The sequence below is a fragment of the Oncorhynchus mykiss genome, chromosome 27 (genome assembly GCF_057628025.1).
Source record: "Oncorhynchus mykiss isolate SJ-2025 chromosome 27, ASM5762802v1, whole genome shotgun sequence".
In the NCBI taxonomy this organism is placed as follows: domain Eukaryota; kingdom Metazoa; phylum Chordata; class Actinopteri; order Salmoniformes; family Salmonidae; genus Oncorhynchus; species Oncorhynchus mykiss.
This window is the reverse complement of record NC_143048.1, coordinates 30671323-30697117: the sequence shown is the minus strand read 5'-3', so window position 1 is coordinate 30697117 and position 25795 is coordinate 30671323. Positions and strand designations below refer to the sequence as shown.

Genomic DNA, 25795 nt, shown 5'->3' with positions numbered 1-25795 from the left:
AGTGGGTACTTGGAGTGATCACAGCTCCAACAGAAAGCCATAAAAATAAAAAGTTGGATAGGTGGCAATGTGGTAACCGCTCCACCTTGATTTCTAGGTGGAGTTTGGGTGCTAGGGTTGGACTAGGGATTGGGATTGAGTGTCAATCCATAGAGGTTTATTCTGACTGTGTTGGTGGTGTTCTGCTTGTAGCTGCTGTTTCTGTGCCAAAAAAAAAGAGGAAGATGAAGGATCTGAACAAGAAGGAGGCTGTTGGAGACCTCCTGGATGCCTTTAAGGAGGTCCGTTCATATGAACCACCCACTCAATCCTTTTCAAACACACCACCCACTCAATCCATATCAAACACGCCATCCATATCAAACACGCCACCCATATCAAACACGCCACCCATATCAAACACGCCACCCATATCAAACACGCCACCCATATCAAACACGCCACCCATATCAAACACGCCACCCATATCAAACACGCCACCCATATCAAACACGCCATCCATATCAAACACGCCACCCACGCCATCCATATCAAACACGCCACGCACGCCATCCATATCAAACTCACCACGCACGCCATCCATATCAAACACACCATCCACACCATCCATATCAAACACGCCATCCATATCAAACACGCCATCCATATCAAACACGCCATCCATATCAAACACGCCATCCATATCAAACACGCCATCTCATATCAAACACGCCATCTCATATTAAACACCCCACCCACGCCATCTCATATTAAACACCCCACCCACGCCATCTCATATCAAACACCCCACCCACGCCATCTCATATCAAACACGCCATCTCATATCAAACACCCCACCCACGCCATCTCATATCAAACACCCCACCCACGCCATCTCATATCAAACACCCCACCCACGCCATCTCATATCAAACACACCACCCACGCCATCTCATATCAAACACGCCATCTCATATCAAACACACCACCCACGCCATCTCATATCAAACACCCCACCCACGCCATCTCATATCAAACACACCACCCACGCCATCTCATATCAAACACACCACCCACGCCATCTCATATCAAACACACCACCCACGACATCTCATATCAAATACACCACCCACGCCATCTCATATCAAACACGCCATCTCATATCAAACACCCCACCCACGCCATCTCATATCAAACACACCATCTCATATCAAACACCCCACCCACACCTTCTCATATCAAACACGCCATCTCATATCAAACACCCCACCCACGCCATCTCATATCAAACACCCCACCCAACGCCATCTCATATCAAACATGCCACCCACGTCATCTCATATCAAACACACCACCCACGCCATCTCATATCAAACACACCACCCACGCCATCTCATATCAAACACACCACCCACGCCATCTCATATCAAACACACCATCTCATATCAAACACACCACCCACGCCATCTCATATCAAACACACCACCCACGCCATCTCATATATCAAACATACCACCCACACCATCTCATATCAAAAACACACCACCCACGCCATCTCATATCACACACCACCCACGCCATCTCATCAAAAACACACCACCCACGCCATTCATATCAAACGCCACCCACGCCATCTCATATCAAAGCTTTAAGAATGCCTGTTTACAACTGGCCCATTAAAAACCCAAGAATGAAAACAATGTACACTAACTAATACCCCCCTCCCCCTCTCTCTCTGCCCCACCTCTCTCTCTCTCCCTCAACCCTCTCCTCCTCTCTCCTTCTCCCCCTCTCCCTCTCCCCCCTCTCTCTTTCCCTCTCCCCCCTCTCTCTCCTTCTCTTTCCCTCCCCCCTCTCTCTCCTTCTCTTTCCCTCCCCCCTCTCTCTCCTTCTCTTTCCCTCCCCCCTCTCTCTCCCTTTTTCTCCCTGCCTCTCTCTTTCTCCCTCTCTCTCACCCTCTCTCTCTTTCCCTCTCCCTCTCCCCCCTCTCTCTCTCTTTCCCTCTCCCTCTCCCCCCTCTCTCTCTTTCCCTCTCCCTCTCCCCCTCTCTCTCTCCCCCCTCTCTTTCCCTCTCCCTCTCCCCCTCTCTCTCCTTCTCTTTCCCTCCCCCCTCTCTCTCCTTCTCTTTCCCTCCCCCCTCTCTCTCCTTCTCTTTCCCTCCCCCCTCTCTCTCCTTCTCTTTCCCTCCCCCCTCTCTCTCCCTTTTTCTCCCTGCCTCTCTCTTTCTCCCTCTCTCTCACCCCTCTCCAGGAGCAGGTAGTGGAGAGCACTCCTGAGCCAGAGCAGGCCACACCCACTTCTGCCTCTGACGCTAAGGAGCCCCGCCCAGCCAACACCCCTGCAGTCGAAGAGGTGGAGGAGACGTGGGAGGAGAAGGAGGACAAACTGGATGCAGAGAATATCGAACCCAAGCCCGAGGATCTGAAGTACCAGTACAAAGAGGGTGGGTTCTGAACCTTGGCCCGGAGATGCCCTATAACATTTCTATACTTAGAAATGTTATCCTCTTAACGTTATCCTCTACACCTTATCTCACAAGATCTGCTTGTCAGTCAAGTGAGGATGCAAAGTTTCACTTTATTGGAAATGCTTTGTCAGAGCACGAGTCACGAGTCCCATTTGACGTCAATCTATGATTTTTAGAAGTGAAACGGAGTAATACTCAGTTCAGATGACAGACTATATACCCCAACTCTACCAACCTAAACCCTGAACACTATACTGATGAAAACTCACATAAATGTGATTCAGCTATAATTCCTTGTTCCTCTCCATCAGAACTATGTAGGCCTATAGACCCAGAGGAGAAGAAGAGGTATGACAGGGACTTCCTGCTGGGCTTCCAGTTCATCAGTGCCGCCATGTCCAAGCCTGAGGGCCTGCCTCAGATCAGTGACGTGGTGCTGGACAAGGTACAGTACAACACTCTGTCCCCTGCTGGACTGGAGGAACCACTGCACGGTCCATTCGAGAATATATATATTTTTCTTCAGATAGACCACTTTATTTACCAGTTATTTTGTCTTTCTTTGTGTCTGTCATTCTTTCTCTTCTGTCCTTGTTCGGTCATTCTTTCTCTCCAGGCCAATAAGGCCCCTCTCCGCCAGCTGGACCCCAGCCGTTTGCCAGGGATGAACATGGGCCCCGACTTCACACCCTCGTTTGCCAACCTTGGCAGGCCTGGAATGGGAGGAGGAGGTGGAGGTGGCCACAGAGGAGGACCAGTGAGTTATCATGAAAAACTGTCAATCTTCTCAGACTACACTCAGATTCTGAAACTCTGGGATTATATTTAAAAAATGTTGACTGAATTTCTTTCCTTTTCCCTTCCCTCCTCTCCTTCAGCCTTCTGGTATGGGTGGTGGAGGACCGCGTCGCTCCCAGCAGGGCCAGCGTAAGGAGCCAAGGAGGATCATCAACATCTCTTCGTCTCTGACGGAAGACGTGAAGCTCAACAAGGCTGAGAAGGCCTGGAAGCCCGCTGTCAAGAAGGCTACCAGTGGGCAAGCTGCTCCTGAGGAGGAGAGCGACGACTCGGAACAGGCCAAGACCCAGGAGCTGTTCAAGAGGGTCCGTAGTATCCTGAACAAGCTGACCCCTCAGATGTTCCAACAGCTGATGAAGCAGGTCACAGAGCTGACCATCGATACAGAGGAGAGGCTGAAGGGAGTGATAGATCTGATCTTTGAGAAGGCCATCTCTGAACCCAACTTCTCCGTGGCCTACGCCAACATGTGCCGCTGCCTTATCGGGGTGAGTGACTCTGAAGGGTGTGTGTCTGTTTGTGTGTACATCTAGTGTGCTGGTCTTGGTTCGTTGCTGACCTCTGTTCTGTGCCACGTTTCTGAGTGGTGCCATTACACACTCATGACGTCTCCTCTCACGTTCCCTCTTATGCATTATGTGACGTCTGCAAAGCTTTCCAACCGTGGCCTAAATGTTTGTGTTTTTCTGTTCCTCTCGTCAGCTCAAAGTCCCCACCACAGACAAGCCGGGAGTCACTGTGAATTTCCGCAAGCTGCTTCTGAACCGCTGTCAGAAGGAGTTTGAGAAGGACAAGGACGATGATGTCATCTTTGAGAAGAAGCAGAAAGAGCTGGACGCTGCAGCCACGGTACGAGCTGTGCTCTCAGTGACCAATTAAAATGTCCTTCACACACACTTGGTTTTGGTTTCTGTATGCATCAGTTGACCATCTGTCTGATATGCCTCACTTCCTGTCTGAAGGAGGAGAAGGATCGCCTGAAGGCAGAGCTGGAGGAGGCCAAAGACAAGGCACGGCGGCGGTCGCTAGGCAACATCAAGTTCATTGGTGAGCTATTCAAGCTGAAGATGCTGACGGAGGCCATCATGCACGACTGCATCGTCAAGCTGCTGAAGAACCACGATGAGGAGTCACTAGAGTGCCTCTGTAGACTCTTGTCAACTATAGGGAAGGACCTGGACTTTGAAAAGGCAAAGGTAATGCTGAACCAGTGTCACTAACAGACACACATCGTTTAGAACACTTATGCCAAATTATTTCTGAGAATCAGATTTACACACACACATACACACTAACCTGCCTGTCTCTCTTTCTGTAGCCACGTATGGACCAGTACTTTGCCCAAATGGACAAGATCATCAAGGAGAAGAAGACATCGTCCAGAATCCGCTTCATGCTGCAGGACGTACTGGACCTCAGGAGGGTAATATCTCGTAACACACACACACACCACCCACCAGTGTCTGGGGAATGCTTTAGCCCCCTCACCTAAACCTTTTGGTAATCTCTAATCTAATCTGACTGACCCTTGTCCTCTGGTTGTTATGTATCCAAGCATATCAGTAAACACTATGGGTCAAACTACCATAGACAGAATATTCTCCCCTAACCCCACATTACCTCTGAATTTACCCATGACCCCAAATCACCTCTGACCCCTCATGTCCTTTACAAGCCCTCTATATGCATGCAGGTGTAGTGTATAATAGTGGGTTGTGTTATTTTGTGTGTTGGCGTTTTACTGGCCCATAGACACCCTCACTAGTCTGTGTGGGTGTCGAGGGTTCTGAAGTGGGCTCAGAGGGAGACAAGGTCAGATCTTTAATACAGGGAGGCTCCCCAGCTGGGCCCTTGGTGCCATAAACTGAGACTGGAGTCAGTCTGCACCCTGCAGCCAATCCCTTCTCTCCAAGCCACTGTAAACGACTCTCTCCTCTCCATGTCATTCACCATCTAGATGTTTACCTCCCTTCCAAATGGATGTGTCCCTTGATGTTCACATAAACTACTTATCCATGCCTAGTAGGCTTGGGCAGTATCCAGATTGTCCTACCTTCATAATGACCGAGTGCCATACTGGGATATTCGGTAATACCTGCGCTGAACACAAGGGGCACTATTTTCAATCCAAAGGTTAGCAATGCTAACAAGTACATGTAAAATCTAACAAACACATGCAAACATTTTATACAGTCTCTTGACAAACTTTGCAGGACAGACATCCCACTCATAAAGTTATACAAGTAACTCAAAAATGTTAGTCTGCTGCACACGCAATATAAATATTAAACGGAAGGATTCTCTGCTGTTACCAAGAGGAGCTTAATTGCAAGAAGCTAACCACTTAGCTAGATAACTTGGTACTAAGTTAGCAAACCAAATACACAACTGCAGAGCATTTAGCACATTTTAGACGGTTAACTTAATAGTTCTAAGATATTTAGTTGGGAATTCCATACTTTAACAAGATCACCTGTCGCGGGCTGCAGTTAATCCCAAGACTACCGGTAAAGCTTCGCAATGAAATAACAAGGTCCGCGTTATCTCCTAAATTGCACAAGTTGACTGCAGGTATTTACTTAAGTAGCTACAAATATTCAAATTATTAAAAATAATGTCAAATAAATGGTTTGTGGTATTGACAGTGTTGAAAAACCTCCCGTGGGTATTTCCGAATAACGTGGCCTCATGCCTATGCCCCATTCACTAAGTTTTCAGTGATTCACAAACTGACATTTCTTACTTTATTTGAAAATGACTAGTTACTAAGGACATACAGGTATGGATCTGTAGCCTAGGCCTCTATGGTTTCCCGTAATACAGTTTACCAGAAAAAATAAAAGCTGGACTGTTCCACTTGAACTAGTTTAGTATCCAGTGACTTTTCTGAGAAAATGTTTGCAGAGTCTGTGTGTTTGTGTCAGTTCGACAGTGACTCGCAGTATGGGGAGAGCAGTGATGTGGTGTTACACTGGATCCTGTATCCTCACTAATGTCTTCTCCCTGTACAACACAGATCATGTAGGTGTGTGTGAGGAGGCTTCCTACATGTTCAGACAGGGTTCCAACATGTGCACCACATAACTACGTTATAGGATCTCTATGGTTCCACCCCCAGTAAGTGTCTTACCAAAGCAGCAGTCGGGATGTTTCACAAGAGCTGATCAGCTGCACTCAGTCAGCACACTGGCCCCTGCTGTTTACTGGGAAAACACTCTAGTTTCAGTTTCCATTCTCTGGAAAAGCTGACAACGGTGTCAAGTTAGGGCAAGGCATCTCTCCCGCTCTTTCTATAGCCTGGTTGTCACCCATTTATGTCTTAGTTTATTGACTAAATAAACCTTTGCCTGGAAAGATATGGAGTGTTAAGAGTACGCCACACTCTTCCATCTAACTCCAATCCTCAGTTAAAGTATATTACTGTTCTCACTCTAGGGCTCACCCCATTTAGTCGACTGGTCCATTGTTTGGTTGATAATATTACTGTTCTCACTCTAGGGCTCACCCCATTTAGTCGACTGGTCCATTGTTTGGTTGATAATATTACTGTTCTCACTCTAGGGCTCACCCCATTTAGTCGACTGGTCCATTGTTTGGTTGATAATATTACTGTTCTCACTCTAGGGCTCACCCCATTTAGTCGACTGGTCCATTGTTTGGTTGATAATATTACTGTTCTCACTCTAGGGCTCACCCCATTTAGTCGACTGGTCCATTGTTTGGTTGATAATATTACTGTTCTCACTCTAGGGCTCACCCCATTTAGTCGACTGGTCCATTGTTTGGTCGACCCAGATTTCTTTAGTCGAGCAGTCGCAATACATTTTTTACAGGGTGTGCAAGACACCGGTCTGATTCACTCCGGTCTCAGTGGACTAATCCATTGCAGAGGCCACGGAATGGCACAGTCCATCACTCTGAGACATGTGATACTAAAATTGTATATGGTTATAGTATGTTTAAAAAAAAACGATATAAAATTGAGTATGTAAAAATGAAATAATATCTATTTTATAACATGAGGTTTATCCTTCGTTGGATACAGTCGCTGCCCGCGGTTATGAAACGTACTCTTCAGTGCGCCCTAGAATGGGTGCCTTTCCCTATGTTGCTATCTGCATAATAGCAAAGTTGACCGGCATATTGGGATTGAGAACATTGGCGGAAGCAGCAGCAACAGAAACGAAACAGCCTTTGCCTTAGCCTAATTGTCTAAGAGAATTCAGCAGAGAGGAAACCCCCAACGTAATTGGATCTATAATCAATAGCCTAACTGTTAAATGTGCCTGGCTTTATATATATATATATATATATATATATATATATATATATATATATATATATATATATATATATATATATATATATATATATATATATAAGGATGATTTATATCTTCAGAAATAACTCAGGCCCTGCTTCTGTTGCCTGTTAGTGTTTGTTTATAGCCTACTGATTCTATGAGCACCAAGCTTAATGCAACGGCAAAATGGTGGATAAAGCCATTTTTAAGCTTTGCTCTGCTGTAATGAAGGCTTTATATTTGTTTTTCCGTTAGAACAGACTGGTATTACTTCTAATTTATTTAGTGTTTACACTGTTCCAAACAGGAGAAAAATAATATTGTGATCTAACACCACCTGTTTGTCACACATAATATGCACGCAGCTCTCACTCGTATACCCTCATTTTTCTTGATCTCCTTATTGTTATTATGATCATCATCATAATAAGTTGTGTCGTTATCATTAGTAGGCTTTGTATAAGTATCCTTGTGTAACTACCTTCGAGCTGTCGGCCTAAGACCGTGTCCTGTTTTGTCTTAAAACCGTAACTAACTTGGGCTACTGTATCAATCAATCGATCAATTATTCATTTGTTCATGCCATCACATTGCATATGAGACATTCATGCTTTAAAATGCAATCAAGCATTTTAGTTTTAAAATTAAATAACAAAGGGAGCTTTGCGTAATTAGCCTAAACAATAAATACATTGCAATTCACGAATGCATGCAACTGTTTTTAGTCTGCTGTAATCAAGGCTTTATATATTTTATTTCTCGTTAGAACAGACTCTTTGGTACACTTATTTATTTGGTGTTTACACTTCCAAATTGTTTTTAAAAAAAAATCATTTAACAGCAACTGTTTGGCACACACTACTCACACAACGCTTGCTCCTATACCCTATACTTTTTCCATATCTACTCTTTATCTAGATCTCCAGTAGTTTCCACAACTAAGTCAAATGTCTTCCACAGATCTGACTTCCCCTTTCCCTCCTGAACAACCAGTAAACATTTGCACATTGCTTTTTCACATCCTCCTCATCCATTTTGCTGTCACATGTTACTGTGTTTGGAGTTTGTTATAACCAATATATTGATGTGATTATTATGGGCTATAGGTCAGGCCCTATTGGTCACATGCATGCGATGCTTACATGTTTTACGTAAAGCGAGCAAGGGTTGAGGGAATAGGAAATGTTTTTCCTAAACAAATTAGGGATTTCGGTAACATAACTTTTCAGTCAGAAACAAGTAAGAAACTAAATGGCTGAAATGATGTAGCAACTTCAGCATGGACAGCCCAATAAACACTTCCTGTGCTGTGGTGCCTTTTCAATACAGTAGGGAGGAGAGCGAGACAACGTGCGCCAGTCACACAGGCACTCACTGTCATTTTGTTGTAACTGTGTGACCATCGTGCTCTTTCTTGTCTCATTTGTCTCTTAATTATTTAATCAAACAGTGTGCTAAAGCATCAGACAAGCTCCGTGCATATATAGTTGATTTTATTCAAACACATAGGGTGTGTCTGCCTATATATTGAAAAATCAATTGGTCGAAAGAACAGGACGTCTCTGTCGACCAAGATTTTTTTTAGTCGTGGACAGCCCTAACTCACTCCCTGCCTCCCCTCCCAGAACACGTGGGTCCCCAGGAGAGGAGAGCAGGGCCCCAAGACCATAGACCAGATCCACAAGGATGCTGAGCTGGAGGAGCACAGGGAGGTTCTCAAGGTGCAGCAGCAACTCCTCAACCAGAACACCCGAGGAGGAGTTGGAGGACGTGGTGGTGGAGGAAGAGATCAGGGAAGCCGCGGGGGCCAACACCCCCAGACGGGCCAAAGGAGTCAGCCCCAGGACGAGGGCTGGAACACAGTTCCCATCTCCACCAAGAGCAGACCCATCGACACCAGCCGACTCAGCAAGATCACTAAGGTCAGTGATACATTATACTGTGGATTCTCAGCCACGTACCGTGGACCCATACTCAGTTTGGACTGAAATACTCCAACCCCCTCTACTTGCAGTCTAGCATCCACCTCCTTAACCTTCAACCCCATTGTAAAGTTCTATCAGCCCTACCATTCCCAACTGAAACACCAAACCCACTCACTCTGTAGTCTGGCACACACCAATTAACCTTTAACCTCCATTTAGAGTTATTACCATACTATTCCTGACTCCTCACTTATATAACTCAAAACTTCAGACCTTTTTCAGATCTCAAGATGTTTTGCCCCCAACAATCCTGCAAGTCTTCTTTCCTCAACAGTAATGTTTCTAACCTCTCCTTCTCTCTGCAGCCCGGGGCTTTGGACTTCAACAACCAGCTGCTGGCGCCCCAGCTCGGGGGTAAGGGCATGTGGGGCAGCTGGGGCAAGGGCAGCAGTGGAGGCACCACCGGAGCCAAACCCGCTGGTGAAGCCAGTAAGTCCTCTTACCAGTACAACCATCATTGTGAAATATCTACTCTTAGGCTCTTCAAAAATTCAGTGTTTGTGTTCTCTGTGTGTTCATAGCCCCAGAGTCAGGAGGCCGCCCTGCCACCAGCACCCTCAACAGGTTCTCAGCATTGCAGCCACAGCAGCCCTCCTCCTCAGGGCCCTCACATGACTCGGACAGAAGAGTTCCTCAGAGGTCAGCAGCACTGGGACGTTACAAAAGACTACATCTGTCCTTTACATATAGTGCCTTCCGAAAGACTTCAGACCCCTTGTCTTTTTCCACATTTTGTTACAGCCACATTCTAAAATTGATTTAAAATAAATCATCCTCATAATCTACACAAAATACCCCATAATGACTAAGCGAAAACAGGTTTTTAGATGATTTTTTTTGCAAATGTATTAAAAATAAAAAAGCAGAAATACCCTTTTTACATAAGTATTCAGACTCTCTGCTATGAGAACCTACCAGAAGGACAACCATCTCTGCAGCACATCACCAATCAGGCCTTTATGGTAGTGGCTAGGCGGAAGCCACTCATCAGTAAAAGGCACATGACAGCCCGCTTGGAGTTTGCCAAAAGGCACCTACTCTCAGACCGTGAGAAACAACATTTTCTGGTCTGATGAAACCAAGATTGAACTCTTTGGGCTGAATGCCAAGTGTCACGTCTGGAGGAAACCTGGCACCATCCCTACGGTGAAGCATGGTAGTGGCAGCATCATGCTGTGGGGATGTTTTTCAGTGGCAGGGACTGGGAGACTAGTCAGGATCGAGGGAAAGATGAACAGAGCACAAAGTACAGAGATCCTTGATGAAAACCTGCTCCAGTGCGCTCAGCACCACAGACTGGGATGAAGGTTCACCTTCCAACAGGACAACGGCCCTAAGCACACAGCCAAGACAACGCGGGAGTGGCTTCGAGACAAGTCTCTGACTGTCCTTGAGTGGCCCAGCCAGAGCCCGGACTTGAACCCGATCGAACATCTCTGGAGAGACCTGAAGATAGCTGAGCAGCAACGCTCCCCATCGAACCTGAAAGATCTTGAGAGGATCTGAGAGAAGAATGGGAGAAAATCCCAAAATACAGGTGTGCCAGCTTGTAGCGTCATACCCAAGTAGACGCGAGGCTGCCAAAGGTGCTTTAACAAAGTACTGAGTAAAGGTTCTGAATGCTTGTGTAAATGTGATATTTCAGTTTTTTATATTTTTAATAAATTAGCAAACATTTCTGAACTGTTTTTGCTTCATCATTATGGGGTATTGTGTGTAGTTGGATGAAAAAACAACAATTAAATAAACTTTAGAATAAGGCTGTAATGTAACAAAATGTGGAAAAAGTCAAGGGGTCTTAATATTATCCAAAGGCACTGGTTTGAATATGGAACATCACTGCTACCACAGGGCAGAATGTTTATGATTGGTTCAGATTAATTAAGGTCATCTTGTGACTCTTTGCATCTACCCCCACCCCCTTCCCATATACACAAACAGGAACAGCTCGAGCCGGGACCGTGGCAGCGACAGATTTGAGCGTCATGACCGTGGCAGCAACGACCGCTTCGACAGGCGGGATGACCGGCGAGACGACCGGGACAGGAACCGGCCCCCGGTCACCAAGCGGAGCTTTAGCAGGGAGACGGAGGAGCACAGCAGAGAGAGGGAGCACCGCTCCCCTGCTGATCCTGTACGCCGTGTAGCCAGCATGACCGATGACCGGAGCAGCAGAGACCGAGCCAGGAGCAAAGACAATGGTACGAAACAAAGAATACACACAGCATACTTTCTGTCAGGCTTTACGGTACTGCTGGCAGGAGTGACCAGGAGTTTTAAAGGGATGGGGAAAGGCAGTTAACATAGTTGGTGCTATGTTAACCAATTCAGGGACCTTTACGGGGAATTTGCAATGTTTTTAAAGGCAAGGATTTCTCAGGGAGACATTTGTATGTGACTTTCTCTCTCTGTTTGGGCCACAGTGAAGAGTGAAGCTGCTCTGACCCCCCCTCCTGCCCAGAACAAACCTGCCTTGAGTGAAGAAATGCTGGAAAAGAAGTCCACAGCTATCATAGAGGAGTACCTACACATCAACGACATGAAGGTACATCACACTTATACCCGTGCAGATTATTGGAGAGACCTACATATCAACCACACACAGATATGATACATACTGTAGCTAGTTGGCCACATGGTGGTAATTAAAAATGGCTTTCCATGTAAATGATGTACAACAAAACAGGTTATTTTGATGTTTTATTATTGAAACACTGCCCTACTTTAGAGGACTAAAACTAACCTTTGAATCCTGTTTCCCCTCCTGCGCTGTAGGAGGCGCTGCAGTGTGTAGTGGAGATGAACAGCACCCCGCTGCTCTTTGTGTTTGTACGGAGTGGTCTAGAGTCCACTCTGGAGCGCAGCCCCATCGTCAGAGAACGCATGGGCCTGCTGCTGCACCAGCTGTACAAGGCAGGGACCCTGCCCAAAGAGCAGTACTACAGAGGGTCAGTCACCTCAGAGAGAGTTTGTGTTTTCTGCCCGTGGAACAGCACTATACACAAATGAGTTGTGAAACATTGAATATGTGGAAAAGGTTATAGTGGATCACTAGTATATTGACCTTTTTCTTTTCTAGATAGTCTATCTGATAAATCTGAGTGATTTGGTGTGTGTCAATAGGCTTCAAGAGATACTGGAGGTGGCGGAGGACATGGCCATAGACGTCCCCCACATCTGGCTCTACCTGGCTGAGCTTATCACCCCTATGCTTCACGAAGGAGGCATCCCCATGGGACAGCTCTTCAAGTCAGTCCCATGCTTCATTCTAGGCCTCTAATAATAATAACTCTATTTAATCACTCAGTATCCTCTATATTAAGATGTGACTTACTGACCCTTTTTTGACCTATGACCCTGTAGGGAGATATCCAAGCCCCTGGTTCCACAGGGGATGGCTGGAGTTCTGCTGGTCCAGATCCTCACCTTACTCTGCAAAGGAATGGTATGTTCTCTCTCTACCCAACCTGTGAAGGAGATAGTGCTTTATGTTTTCATATCTGTCTAGAAGACCTTTTGATGTTTGAATTCTATGCAAATGTCGTGTTTGTGGATCCAAAGTGTTTTTAATGGAACCACCTGTATCTGCCACCTCAGAGCCATAAAAAGGCAGGCGCCATGTGGAGGGAGGCGGGGCTTAGCTGGAAAGACTTTCTGCCTGAGGACGAGGACGTCAACAAGTTTGTGACAGAAAAGGTAAGAGGTCGGAGGTCATGACCCTGTAGGGGTTGAAAGCAGATTCACTATATAGTATTGCCCCTTTTTGAGCTAAGAGACAAATATGAAATAATAGTCAATTATTGAAGGTGGACTCAGCTAAATTACTTTGCCACGAGCAGCACTGCAGATATCGAGATAAGCAAGATACAGTCACAGTATTTGTGCATGTGCACGGATTCGCTTCACGCTCTTACAGCCAGGGGACCAAAACAGCTGAGGTTGAGCCTCACACTTTAGTTGTGGAAATTGACCCACTGCTGTTTACTTTGCATCTACCTCATATCGCTGAGGCTACCTTTATATCAATCTATCAAATTGCAATCAATTGTGTTTATATAGCTTTACTTGCATCAACAGTTGTCCCAAGGTGCTCTAACTTCTTAGTGATCCATTCTCGCGCCAATCCGATTTGACAACACCCAGTGAAATAGCATAACTCATACAAGTGTTATACATCGGTTTAAAGATGTACTTCTTGTTAATCCAGCCACAGTGTCCGATTTCAAAAAGGCTTTACGGTGAAAGCTAACCATGCTATTATCTGAGGACAGCACCCCATCAAACAAACACATGAAAATCACTTTTCAACCCGCCAAGTCAGAAATAACGATATAATTCATGCCTTACCTTTGAAGATCTTCTGTTGGCACTCCAATATGTCCATTAAACATCACAAATGGTCCTTTTGTTCGATAAATTCTGTCGTTATATTTCCAAAATGTCAATTTATTTGGCACGTTTGATCCAGAAAAACAACGGTTCCAACTCGCGCAACATGACTACAAAGTATCTAATATAGTTATCTGTAAACTTGATCCAAACAACTTTCCTAATCCAACTTTAGGTATTTTTAAATATAAATCATCTATAAAAATTTAAGACGGGATAAACTGTGTTCAATACCGAACGAAAACAGAGTGGAGCGGGCTTTCAGGTCGGCCGCCCCAACCACAACAGTACACTAGACTCGACCCTCGTTCTGAACAGCCCTACTTCTTCATTTCTCAAAGGAAAAACATCAACCAATTTCTAAAGACTGTTGACATCTAGTGGAAGCGATAGGAACTGCAAGTAAGGGCCTTAGAAATCTAGATCCCCATAGAAAACCCATTGAAAAGAAAGTGACCTCAAACAATTATTTTCCTGGATGGTTTGTCCTCGGGGTTTTGCCTGCCAAATAAGTTATGTTATACTCACAGATATAATTTTAAGTTTTAAAAACCTTCGTGTTTTCTATCCTAATCTACCAATCTATATGCATATCCTAGCTTCTGGGCCTGAGTTTACTTTGGGCACACTTTTTATCCGTATGTGAAAATAGTGCCCCCTAGTCTTAAGAAGTTTTAAGGGCTTTCCAGACAGGAAGCGGCAGCAGAGTTGCCCGTTGATTTTCAATGGAGCTAGGCAAGCGACATTATCCTAGGCGGAGCGTTCTGCGGTGCTACTCAGCCGAAGCAGAGAAAATGGGAATCTGCTCTATTTTGGCAAACTTTCCGCCTCATCCCTTCCTGTCTGGAAAGCCCTTAACAGTAATGATGGGAAGTTTCACTCTCTTGCTGTGTGTTCCCTCTGAATGCAGAATGTGGAGTTCACCCTGGGAGGAGGAGATGATGAGACAGAGAAGAGCAGAAAGAAAGAGCTGAGCTCAGAGGAGCTGAACAAACAGCTGGACAGACTCATACAGGACAAGGCTGACAACCAGAGGATCTATGATTGGGTCGAGGTATGACGTGTGAGAGGGAGAGTGTGTCCACTCACCCAATTAATATTTCGGTTTGCTATTGTTAACAGTGCATTCGGAAAGTATTCAGACCCCTGGATTTTTTCCACATTTTGTTACGTTACAACCTTATTCTAAAATGTATTAAATAGTTTGCCCCCTCAATCTACACACAATACCCCGTAATGACAAAGAACATAAATATTTGTTGCACATTCAATGTAAAATGTATTCAATATCACTTTTACATACAGTACCAGTCAAAGGTTTGGACACACCGACTCATTCAAGTTTTTTTAATATCTTTTTTTACTATTTTCTACATTGTAGAATAATAGTGAAAACATCAAAACTATGAAATAACAGATATGGAATCATGTAGTAAGCAAAAAAGTGTTGAACAAATGATAATGTATTTTATATTTGAGATTCTTCAAAGTAGCCATCCTTTGCCATTATGAAAGCTTTGCACACTCTTTGCATTCTCTTTCCCAGCTTCATGAGGTAGTCACCTGGAATGCATTTACATTAACAGGTGTTCCTTTTTAAAAGCTACTTGGTGGAATTTCTTTCTTTACTTAATGCGTTTGAGCCAATCAGCCCTATTTGGTAAACGACCAAGTCCATATTATGTCAAGAACAGCTCAAATAAGCAAAGAGAAACGACAGTCCATCATTACTTTAAGACATGAAGGTCAGTCAATACGGAAAATGTCAAGAAATGTCTATGTTTCTTCAAGTGCAGTCGCATAAACCATCTTGTTCTCGTGATGACCGCCACAGGAAAGACCCAGCGTTACCTCTGCTGTAGAGGATAAGCTCATTACAGTTAACTGTCTCTCGTGATGACCGCCACAGGAAAGACCCAGCGTTACCTCTGCTGTAGAGGATAAGCTCATTACAGTTAACTGTCTCTCGTGATGACCGCCACAGGAAAGACCCAGCGTTACCTCTGCTGTAGAGGATAAGTTCATTACAGTTAACTGTCTCTCGTGATGACCGCCACAGGAAAGACCCAGCGTTACCTCTGCTGTAGAGGATAAGTTCATTACAGTTAACTGTCTCTCGTGATGACCGCCACAGGAAAGGAAAACCAGATTTACCTCTGCCTTTGTGAGACATGGAGTAGGTGAACAGATGATCTCAGCATGTGTGGTTCCCATCGTGAAGCATGTAGGAGGAGGTGTGATGGTGCTTTACTGATGACACACAGTGATTTATTTCGAATTCAAGGCACACTTAACCAGCATGGCTACCACAGGACTCTGCAGCGATACTCAATCCCATCTGGATTCTGCTTGGTGGGACTACCATTTGTTTTTCAACAGGACAATGACCCAACACACCTCCAGGCTGTGTAAGGGCTATTTGACCAAGAAGGAGAGTGATGGAGTGCTGCATCAGATGACCTGGCCTCCACCATCCCCTGAATTTAACCCAATTGAGATGATTTGGGATGAGTTGGGCCGCGGAGTGAAGGAAAAGCAGCCAACAAGTGCTCAGCATATGTGGGACTCCTTCAAGACTGTTGGAAAAGCATTCCAGATGAAGCTGGTTGAGAGAATGCCTAGCATGTGCAAAGCTGTCAAGGCAATGGGTGGCTACTTTGAAGAATCTCAAATATATCTCAAATATAAAATATATAAAAATACTTTTTTTTTTATTACTACATGATTCCACGTGTGTTATTTCATAGTTTTAATGTCTTCACTATTATTCAAAAACTATTTTCCTTAAAAATATAGAAAAACCCTTGAATGAGTCGGTGTGTCCAAACTTTTGACTGGTACTGTAAGTATTAAGCACCTTTGGCAGCGATTACAGCCTCAAGTCTTTTTGGGTATGACGCTACAAGCTTAGCACACACGTATTTGGGAAGTTTCTCCCATTCTTCTCTGCAGATCCTCTCAGTGCTCTGTCAGGTTGGATGGGGAGTGTCGCTGCTCAGCTATCTGGGGTCTATCCAGAGACGTTCGAGTCTTGGTGGTTCCAAACTTCTTCCATTTAAGAATGATGGAGGCCATTGTGTTCTTGGGGAGTAATCAATGCTGCAGAAACGTTTTGGTAAACTTCCAGATCTGTGCCTCGACACAATGGACAATTCCTTCGACCTCATGGCTTGGATTTTGCTGTGGGACCTTATATAGACAGGTGTGTGCCTTTCCAAATCATGTCCCGTCAATTGAATTTACCACAGTTGGACTCAAATCAAGTTGTAGAAACATCTCAAGGATGATCAATGGAAACGGGATGCACCTGAGCTCAATTTGAGTCTCATAGCAAAGGTCTGAATACTTATGTAAATAAGGTATTTCTGTTTTTGCTTCGTCGTTATGGGGTATTATATATATATATATACACACACACATACATACACACACACAACGGAAAGGGGTCTGAATACTTTCTGAATGCACTGTATATATATTCCCATTAGTCCTATTGGTCCTTGTTGTATATCTCACTGCTCAATCCCACTGATATGTGTTGTGACTGTGCCTCCCCTCTTTAGGCTAACCTGGACGAGACGCAGATGTCCTCCAACATGTTTGTCAGAGCAGTCATGACATCCATCTGCCAGTCAGCCATCATCTGTGAGTTACCCTACCTTTACCTGTCAATCCAACACTGTATCAGGACAAACCTGCACTCTAATACTCTTTTCACTGAACTTAGCAGCTCTGTACCGATGCATGGTTGCTTTAACCGTGCTGGAACGGACAATGTAGAAATAATATATCCGAGCCAACACATTATGGCTCAGATCACTCCAAAAGTAATCATGATAATGTGGCTGGTGACACTTTGCTTCTTGAAAGTCCAATATCTTGAAAACATGACTGCTGACATGCAAAACATTTTGGGACTGTATCAATAGTGGACTAATGTAAAAAATACCAAAAGGCAGTTTTTGACCCCTCCCCCGTTGCCTGCAGGTGAGAACCCTTACAAGTTGGATGCGAAGGTGATCACCCGGAGGGCCAAGCTGCTCCACAAGTACCTGAAGGATGAGCAGAAGGAGCTGCAGGCTCTCTACGCCTTGCAGGCCCTCATGGTGGAGATGGAGCAGCCTGCCAGTGAGTGAGATACAGAATGACTTCAGTCACTTTCCTCTCTGTTTCCCTATGTGTCAAGTCTGGCATTTTTTTTGTAATGCACCCGATATTACATTTTTGACTGATACCGATATTTTCCTTGCCCCAAAAAAAACAGTACCAATATTGAAAATTTTACTGGCCTTTTAAGCACTCTAGTACAGTTAAATAGTTAACACACAATGAACGCAGTAGTCTAAGGCACTGCATCTCAGTGCAAGAGGTGTCATTACAGTCCCTGGTTCGAATCCAGGCTGTATCACATCCAGCCGTGATTGGGAGTCCCATAGGGCGGCGCACAAGTGGCCCAGCGTCGTCCAGGCCGTCATTGTAAGTAAACATTTGTTCTTACCTGACTTGACTAGTTAAATAAAGGTTACACACACGCGCACACACACACACACACACCACACTGATCAAAAAGTTATTTTGTTGACATTTACCTGTGTCCCCATTGCCAGTAAAACATAATCAAACCTATTTCAGTCACTTACTTGCAGGGCTGTTTCGTTGTTCATTTGTTCAGTCCTGTCACTGTCAACCAGGATTTCTATGGAACGCCGTTTGCGTGTCAAAAAAAGATACACTTCAAATAACACTATTTGACCAATCAGGACCTGAATATGACTGCACGTCACATAATAATTTAACGCGTTCATACATTTTTTACACGGTTATTACACATAGATTACGCGCACACGTATTTCATGTCACAACAATTCATCGATACGTATGCTATGATGCTGGTAAAGTTGTCTCACACACCTACAGGGCTGTTTTTTTTTTTAAGGCGAGCTAGCTCATGGATGCAAACAATGTTCTTCCCCAAAAATGACGACAACTAGGTGTCATCATCTAAAATAACCCTAATTCATAAGACAGTTCTTATTTGATTAATGATGGTCGGACCCATCTATGTGAAGCTAGCCACAATAAGGATTCGCCACAATAGTGGACTTTGCGGTTAGCCTTCAAAATAAAAGTATGGCATAATTCTACTATTTGTATTTTGTATTACTGTCAATGATACACTTTTATTTTGAAGGCAAACAGCAAATTCCACTATTGTGCCTAATCCTTATTGTGGCTAGCTTCACAACACATACCCCCAGTTTGTGAGCCTCACTAGCCAGATGAAGCTAACTGGCTACTTATTACATTAGCTTTGGGCAACAGGGTTAAGTAGCTGGCTAGCTATTTATTTTCATGAACTGAAGTTGAATTTCAACAGGCAAACAACAAGTGGCAACCTAGCTAATACTTACCCACAAGGATTCCTAAATCATTGCTAAGAATAATGAAAATGACTGCAGTTTCTACAGGTCATTGTTTTCATGCTGGTTGTTTTGGTGCTAGCTAGGTACCAAGCTAAAGCTAGCTACCCCAGAAGTTGCAGTCAAACAAATGATGCTTTATTACCGACGCGGTATTGTAAACACGTCGTTTGTGGCCGTTGTTTGCTTATTTGCAGACTTTTTTGTACAGCTTTGACAGTGCTACTTTTAACACGCAAAGACCCAAACAGAGTTCCAAAGTATGTATGTGGTGAAGCTAATAGTGACGCTATTACTGTGTAACTCCAGTAGGGCAACATCTGAAAAATAGCGCACTTGGTAGTGCGTACCGGTGCTCAACCAGTCGACGAAAGCCAACATCACCCACGACAGAGAACGGTTGATTATCAAGGGCAATGAATTCCATTATCTTGGCTTTAACCTTTCTGATCTCCCCATCCCGGATCCGGGATCGTGAATACAGACTCAAGCTCATTACCATAACGCAACGTTAACTATTCATGAAAATCGCAAATGAAATGAAATAAATATGCTAGCTCTCAAGCTTAGCCTTTTGTTAACAACACTGTCATCTCAGATTTTCAAAATATGCTTCTCAACCATTGCAAAACAAGCATTTGTGTAACAGTATTGATGGCTAGCGTAGCATTTAGCGTAGCATTTAGCATTAGCATTCAGCTGGCAACATTTACACAAAAAAACAGAAAAGCATTCAAATAAAATAATTTACCTTTGAAGAACTTCAGATGTTTTCAATGAGGAGACTCTCAGATAGCAAATGTTCAGTTTTTCCTGAAAGATTATTTGTTTAGGACAAATCGCTCCGTTTTCTGCGTCACGTTTAGCTATGAAAAAACCCCTGTATCCAGGATTGTGTAAATCTATCAGCAAGCTCATTAGCATAACACAACGTTAACTATTCATGAAAATCGCAAATGAAATAAATATGCCATCTCTCAAGCTTAGCCTTTTGTAAACAACACTGTCATCTCAGATTTTCAAAATATGCTTCTCAACCATAGGAAAACAATCATTTGTGTAAAAGTAGCTAGCTAGCGTTAGCATTTAGCGTTAGCATTTAGCGTTAGCATTTAGCGTTAGCATTAGCGTTAGCATCCAGCACGCAACATTTCAACAAAAACATAAAAGCCTTCAAATAAAATAATTTATCTTTGAAGAACTTCAGATGTTTTCAATGAGGAGACTCTCAGTTAGATAGCAGATGCTCAGTTTTTCCAAAAATATTCTTTGTGTATTAGAAATAGCTCCGTTTTGTACATCACATTTGGCTACCAAAAAAAAACGATTTTTAGCTAATATCGGTCGATTCTGAGATATTCACCGATATATCGTGCATCCCGTTTTTTTTGTTTTTTTGTTAACATGCTGAAGACTCAGATTTGTCCTGTGTTTGTCTCATAATGTTAGCCTTTGTCTCTTTTTTCCCATAGGGGTTATTTGACCGAGGGGTGTGGTTGACCAATTTGTATCCTAGATGTTATTTTTGTGCACATTGTGTATTGAAATCCTGTCTCCCTCTGCTTACATTATTGACATGCTCTCTTCCTCCTTTCTTGTAGACCTGCTGCGGATGTTCTTTGACACGCTGTACGATGAGGACGTGATCAAAGAGGAGGCCTTCAACAAGTGGGAGTCCAGCAAGGACCCCGCAGAGATGCAGGGTAAGGGTGTGGCCCTGAAGTCCGTCACCGCCTTCTTCACCTGGCTCCGTGAGGCCGAGGACGAGGAGTCTGACAACAACAGCTAGGACCTGCTCACCAGCGCCCCCTGAACTCTGGGAAGACCTGGAGGAGGAAAAATAACATCCTGTTGATGATGATTCAGGAACACGGGGCTGTTAGAATCAACTAAATCCTTCAGCGTTAAAAGGAAAAGAGGAAAAAATCAGCGAGGAGATTCTACTACGGATTGAACATGCAATCGTTTTATTTTCTTCACTTTTGTTTATTTTGCGCTGCCGAATGTCTTTGAACTAAATTGAGAAAGTAATTGCGAGAGCGATATGTGTTACAACAAGCTGTAGGGGTGGCTGTTTCCTTCAGTGTTTTGAGGTTTTATCCCTTGTTTTAAAGGCGTCATGTTGCCGTAGCAACACTATTCATGATGTTTAGCAAAACAACAAATTAAATCCCCAACAGACCGAACTAATAAAGGCTGCTCATATATATATTTTTGATTACATCATATATCCTGTTGAATGAGACATGATGGCCATCATGTTGAATGTATGATTCTACACGACTGTCAGTGATTTAGCTCTTTCTTTTTGAGTTTAGGATGATTGAAGTGTTTCTTTTTTTTAGATAAAGAAAAGTGGACATGCTGGAGCTCGCTTTCTTTGAACATTACAGTGTGGAGTCTTTGAGACTCCTGTGGACTTCCTGTCTGGTGGAGAGGGACAGTGGGGCAATGGACAATGACCTTTTGCTGCTGGGGGTCACAATGCTTCCTTATGGCCATGCTCGCCAACCCCAATTTGTCCCGTGTTACTTTTTTCCTACACTTCCAAAAACTGTGGGTCTGGAAAGGGAGAACGGGCTTGCAACGATGTGGATTTTTAAAAAGAGAAAATCATAATTCAAACTTGAAAGGTCTATATATAAATCATCTTTAAAGAAGCAATTTCAAAAGAGTATAAAATTACATTCACAGTACGTTTCCTAAGGCTTTTTCTGCTTCCGTTTAGTGGAAATGCATTTCAGGAGAGTTCTGTAATATATTGCTTTTTTGTTTTTCAAAAATAAAAATTCTAATGTTATGCCATGTATTTGTTTTCTGAAACAAAGTGGCAGTTCTCTGTATTTATATTTTTCTCTCCTCAGCTAACAGGTGCTTGTAATGATCCACCTGAAGTCATTGATTACAATTTAATTGAATATTTTGTAAATACTTTTTTGCTTTACTTTATGAAGTATTTAATTAAGAAAATGAATGCCTCTTTTCATATCTAAAACTGGAAAAGATAATAAAGAACATTGCAAATAAGACACCATTTTAATATATTGATTTTTATCCAGAGCGGAGGACTGACAGCCTACATGTAGTTTCACAGTAATGTCAGATTTTAAACTTTTTCTCCCCACCATGTCCTCTCTGTTGTCCCACACAAAGAAACTGAAAGCCTTTACTCTACTTAATTGTCCTGTGGAATGAGGAAGCCGACTGGGCATTGTGTCAGTCTCACCCAACCAGAACATGGCTATGGGGCTCCGCCGCTGAGAAATTGCATTTGTGTGTTTTCATTGTCTCTGCTTCTAAAGTTCTCCCATCTGCAGAGTTATGTTCTGACTGTTCTCTTTTGTGCAGAAGTTCCATCTGTGTAGATCAGGGGTGGAAGAGGTGACTGGACCTTAATCCTACACAACAGATTTGTATAGTCTGACCTCTGTAACAGGTTTGTGATGGTAGTAGCGACGTGTTTCAGGTCCCCTGAACTCTTAACCTATTCCCTTTTTATGTGCACTCTGAGCACTCCTCATCTTAGCCCTCACTACTTATATGGGTTTACCACACTTTGATCTCCATTTTATCACAAATCAGGCTCCTTTCCACTTTTGTATTCTGTTTGACTGTGAGGAGTACCTGGTAAATGGGATAGGGCTGTAGTTTTGAATATATTGATAGGTAGAGGTTTTTGAGATTTAGGTTTACTGAACACAATCATTAGAACAGCTACGATGCAACCATTCTCATATCATAGTAATGGGTCTGTCTAATAATCGAGGTGGAAAAGGTGGCAGCCACAGACCAAGTTCCAGAGAGAGCTGAGAGCAAAAGCTGTAAACAGTGTAACGCCACCACGGGCAACAAGATCACCTCCATACTGCGCTGGGTCAAAGGTGCAGGTACTGTATAGACTCTACACACATCCCATCATGACTGTCCTAAGTAATAAACTCACTCAAACTGCAACCTCCAACTTTGAGCATATCTTGGATGTAACTATGAACATATCCTGGATCTATGAGCAAGATTAACGCTCAAGTTCTACCTGCTGTGCTTCTGTCGGTCTCTCTTTCTCCCCTTTGCCTACTCATCCCTCTCCCTTCTGGTCTGACCTTATGTCCAGTACTCCCCTCCTCTCAGGTACAGTTGAAGTCGGAAATTTACATACACTTAGGTTGGAGTCATTAAAACTTGTTTTTCAACCACTCCACAAATTTGTTAACAAACTATAGTTTTGGCAAGTTAGGACATCTACTTTGTGCATGACACAAGTCATTTTTCCAACAATTTTTCCAGACAGATTATTTAACTTATAATTCAATGTATCACAATTCCAGTGGGTCAGACGTTTACATACACTAAATTGACTGTGCTTTTAAACAGCTTGGAAAGTTCCAGAAAACGTCATGGCTTTAGAAGCTTCTGGTGGGCTAATTGACATCATTTGAGTCAATTGGAGGTGTACCTGTGGATGTATTTCAAGGCCTACCTTCAAACTCAGTGCCTCTTTGCTTGACATCATGGGAAATCAAAAGAAATCAGCCAAGACCTCAGAAAAGAAATTGTAGTCCACAAGTCTGGTTCATCCTTGGGAGCAATTTCCAAACGCCTGAAGGTACCACGTTCATCTGTACAAACAATAGTACCCAAGTATAAACACCATGGGACCATGCAGCCGTCATACCGCTTAGGAAGGAGACGCGTTCTGTCTCCTAGAGATGAACTTACTTTGGTGCGAGAAGTGCAAATCAATCCCAGAACAAGATCAAAGAACCTTGTGAAGATGCTGGAGGAAACAGGTACAAAAGTATACAGTAAAACGAGTCCTATATCGACATAACCTGAAAGGCAGCTCAGCAAGGAAGAAGCCACTGCTCCAAAACTGCCATAAAAAAGCCAGACTACGGTTTGCAACTGCAGATGGGGACAAAGATCATACTTTTTGGAGAAATGTCATCTGGTCTGATGAAACAAAAATAGAACTGTTTGGCCATAAGGACCATCGTTATTACTGTTCCTAGGCCGTCATTGAAAATAAGAATTTGTTCTTAACTGACTTGCCTAGTTAAATAAAGGTCAAATAAAAAAAATATGTTGGAGGAGAAAGGGGGAGGATTGCAAGCTGAACAACACCATCCCAACCGTGTAGCACGGGGGTGGCAGCATCATGTTGTGGGGGTGCTTTGCTGCAGGAGGGACTGATGCACTTCACAAAATAGATGGCATCCTGAGGTAGGGAAATGATGTGGATATATTGAAGCAACATCTCAAGACATCAGTCAGGAAGTTAAAAGCTTGGTCGCAAATGGGTCTTCCAAATGGACAATGACCCCAAGCATACTTCCAAAGTTGTGGCAAAATGGCTTAAGGACAACAAAGTCAAGGTATTGGAGTGGCCATCACAAAGCCCCGACCTCAATTCTATAGAACATTTGTCGGCAGAACTGAAAAAGCGTGTGCGAGCAAGGAGGCATACAAACCTGCCAAAATTCACCCAACTTATTGTGGGAAGCTTGTGGAAGGCTACCCAAAACGTTTGACCCAAGTTAAACAATTTAAAGGCAATGCTACCAAATACTAATTGAGTGTATGTAAACTTCTGACCCACTGGGAATGTGATATAAGAAATAAAAGCTGAAATAAATCATTCTCTCTATTATTATTCTGACATTTCACATTCTTAACATAAAGTGGTGATCCTAACTGAACCAAGACAGGGAATTTTTACTCTGATTAAATGTCAGGAATTGTGAAAAACAGATCAAATGAATTTGGCTAAAATATATGTAAACTTCTGACTTCAACTGTGAATCTGTTGGTTATGTGAAAGCCGATGCAGGTACACCACGCCACGGTTGCTGTGAGTTATGCCCACTATGTGAGCTGGTATTGGTACAGTGACAATGAGTGACGAGGCCAGACAACAGGGCTGTACTGACCTGGTCTACCAGATGGTACATAACATGGTCCATAACATCCCTGACATGGAGATTTACACTGCAGCAGCACCTTTTCATCTTCCTACAACGCACTCAGAAAAGTCTTCCTCGTCACTTACATTTTCACCTTTTAATTTGATGATCAAAAGGTCTCCTATTGGAATACTTGAATGTTGTTTTCTGTGTTAAACAGAAATCCTTCCTACCTTGTCTGTCCCCTTTGATAGGAAATGTTCTGAATGGTAATGAGGAGAGAAATCCTTCCTACCTTGTCTGTCCCCTTTGATAGGAAATGTTCTGAATGGTAATGAGGAGAGAAATCCTTCCTACCTTGTCTGTCCCCTTTGATAGGAAATGTTCTGAATGGTAATGAGGAGAGATCCTCCCCGGCAGCTCTATATTTAATCCAGTTTATTCTGTTAACCCTTTGACCACTCCAGATAGTTGACAGCAGAGTTGGCAGCTCTTAGAGACAGACTCCCTTTCTTTAGAAAACATTCAACCTCACACCCTCTTCAATGCACTAC

The 25795-nt window shown here is 43.5% G+C and overlaps 1 protein-coding gene across 8 annotated transcripts in view; it reads left to right on the top strand.

Moving 5' to 3' along the window:
• Positions 1-22370, top strand: part of LOC110507923 (eukaryotic translation initiation factor 4 gamma 1) — a 71402-nt gene extending 49032 nt beyond the window's left edge. For all 8 annotated transcript variants that reach the window (XM_090223858.1, XM_090223857.1, XM_090223856.1 and 5 more), the window contains 21 exons: positions 193-281; positions 2230-2422; positions 2758-2891; positions 3063-3203; positions 3325-3732; positions 3947-4093; positions 4207-4440; positions 4563-4667; positions 9173-9469; positions 9838-9961; positions 10054-10171; positions 11474-11733; positions 11956-12077; positions 12308-12480; positions 12656-12781; positions 12896-12977; positions 13130-13228; positions 14832-14975; positions 17485-17566; positions 17909-18049; positions 20943-22370. In XM_090223858.1, coding sequence (XP_090079984.1) covers positions 193-281; positions 2230-2422; positions 2758-2891; positions 3063-3203; positions 3325-3732; positions 3947-4093; positions 4207-4440; positions 4563-4667; positions 9173-9469; positions 9838-9961; positions 10054-10171; positions 11474-11733; positions 11956-12077; positions 12308-12480; positions 12656-12781; positions 12896-12977; positions 13130-13228; positions 14832-14975; positions 17485-17566; positions 17909-18049; positions 20943-21130 — 3407 coding nt within the window. In that variant the 3' untranslated portion in view covers positions 21131-22370. The remainder of the gene's footprint in view (positions 1-192; positions 282-2229; positions 2423-2757; positions 2892-3062; positions 3204-3324; positions 3733-3946; positions 4094-4206; positions 4441-4562; positions 4668-9172; positions 9470-9837; positions 9962-10053; positions 10172-11473; positions 11734-11955; positions 12078-12307; positions 12481-12655; positions 12782-12895; positions 12978-13129; positions 13229-14831; positions 14976-17484; positions 17567-17908; positions 18050-20942) is intronic.
• The last annotated feature ends 3425 nt before the right edge of the window (positions 22371-25795 follow it).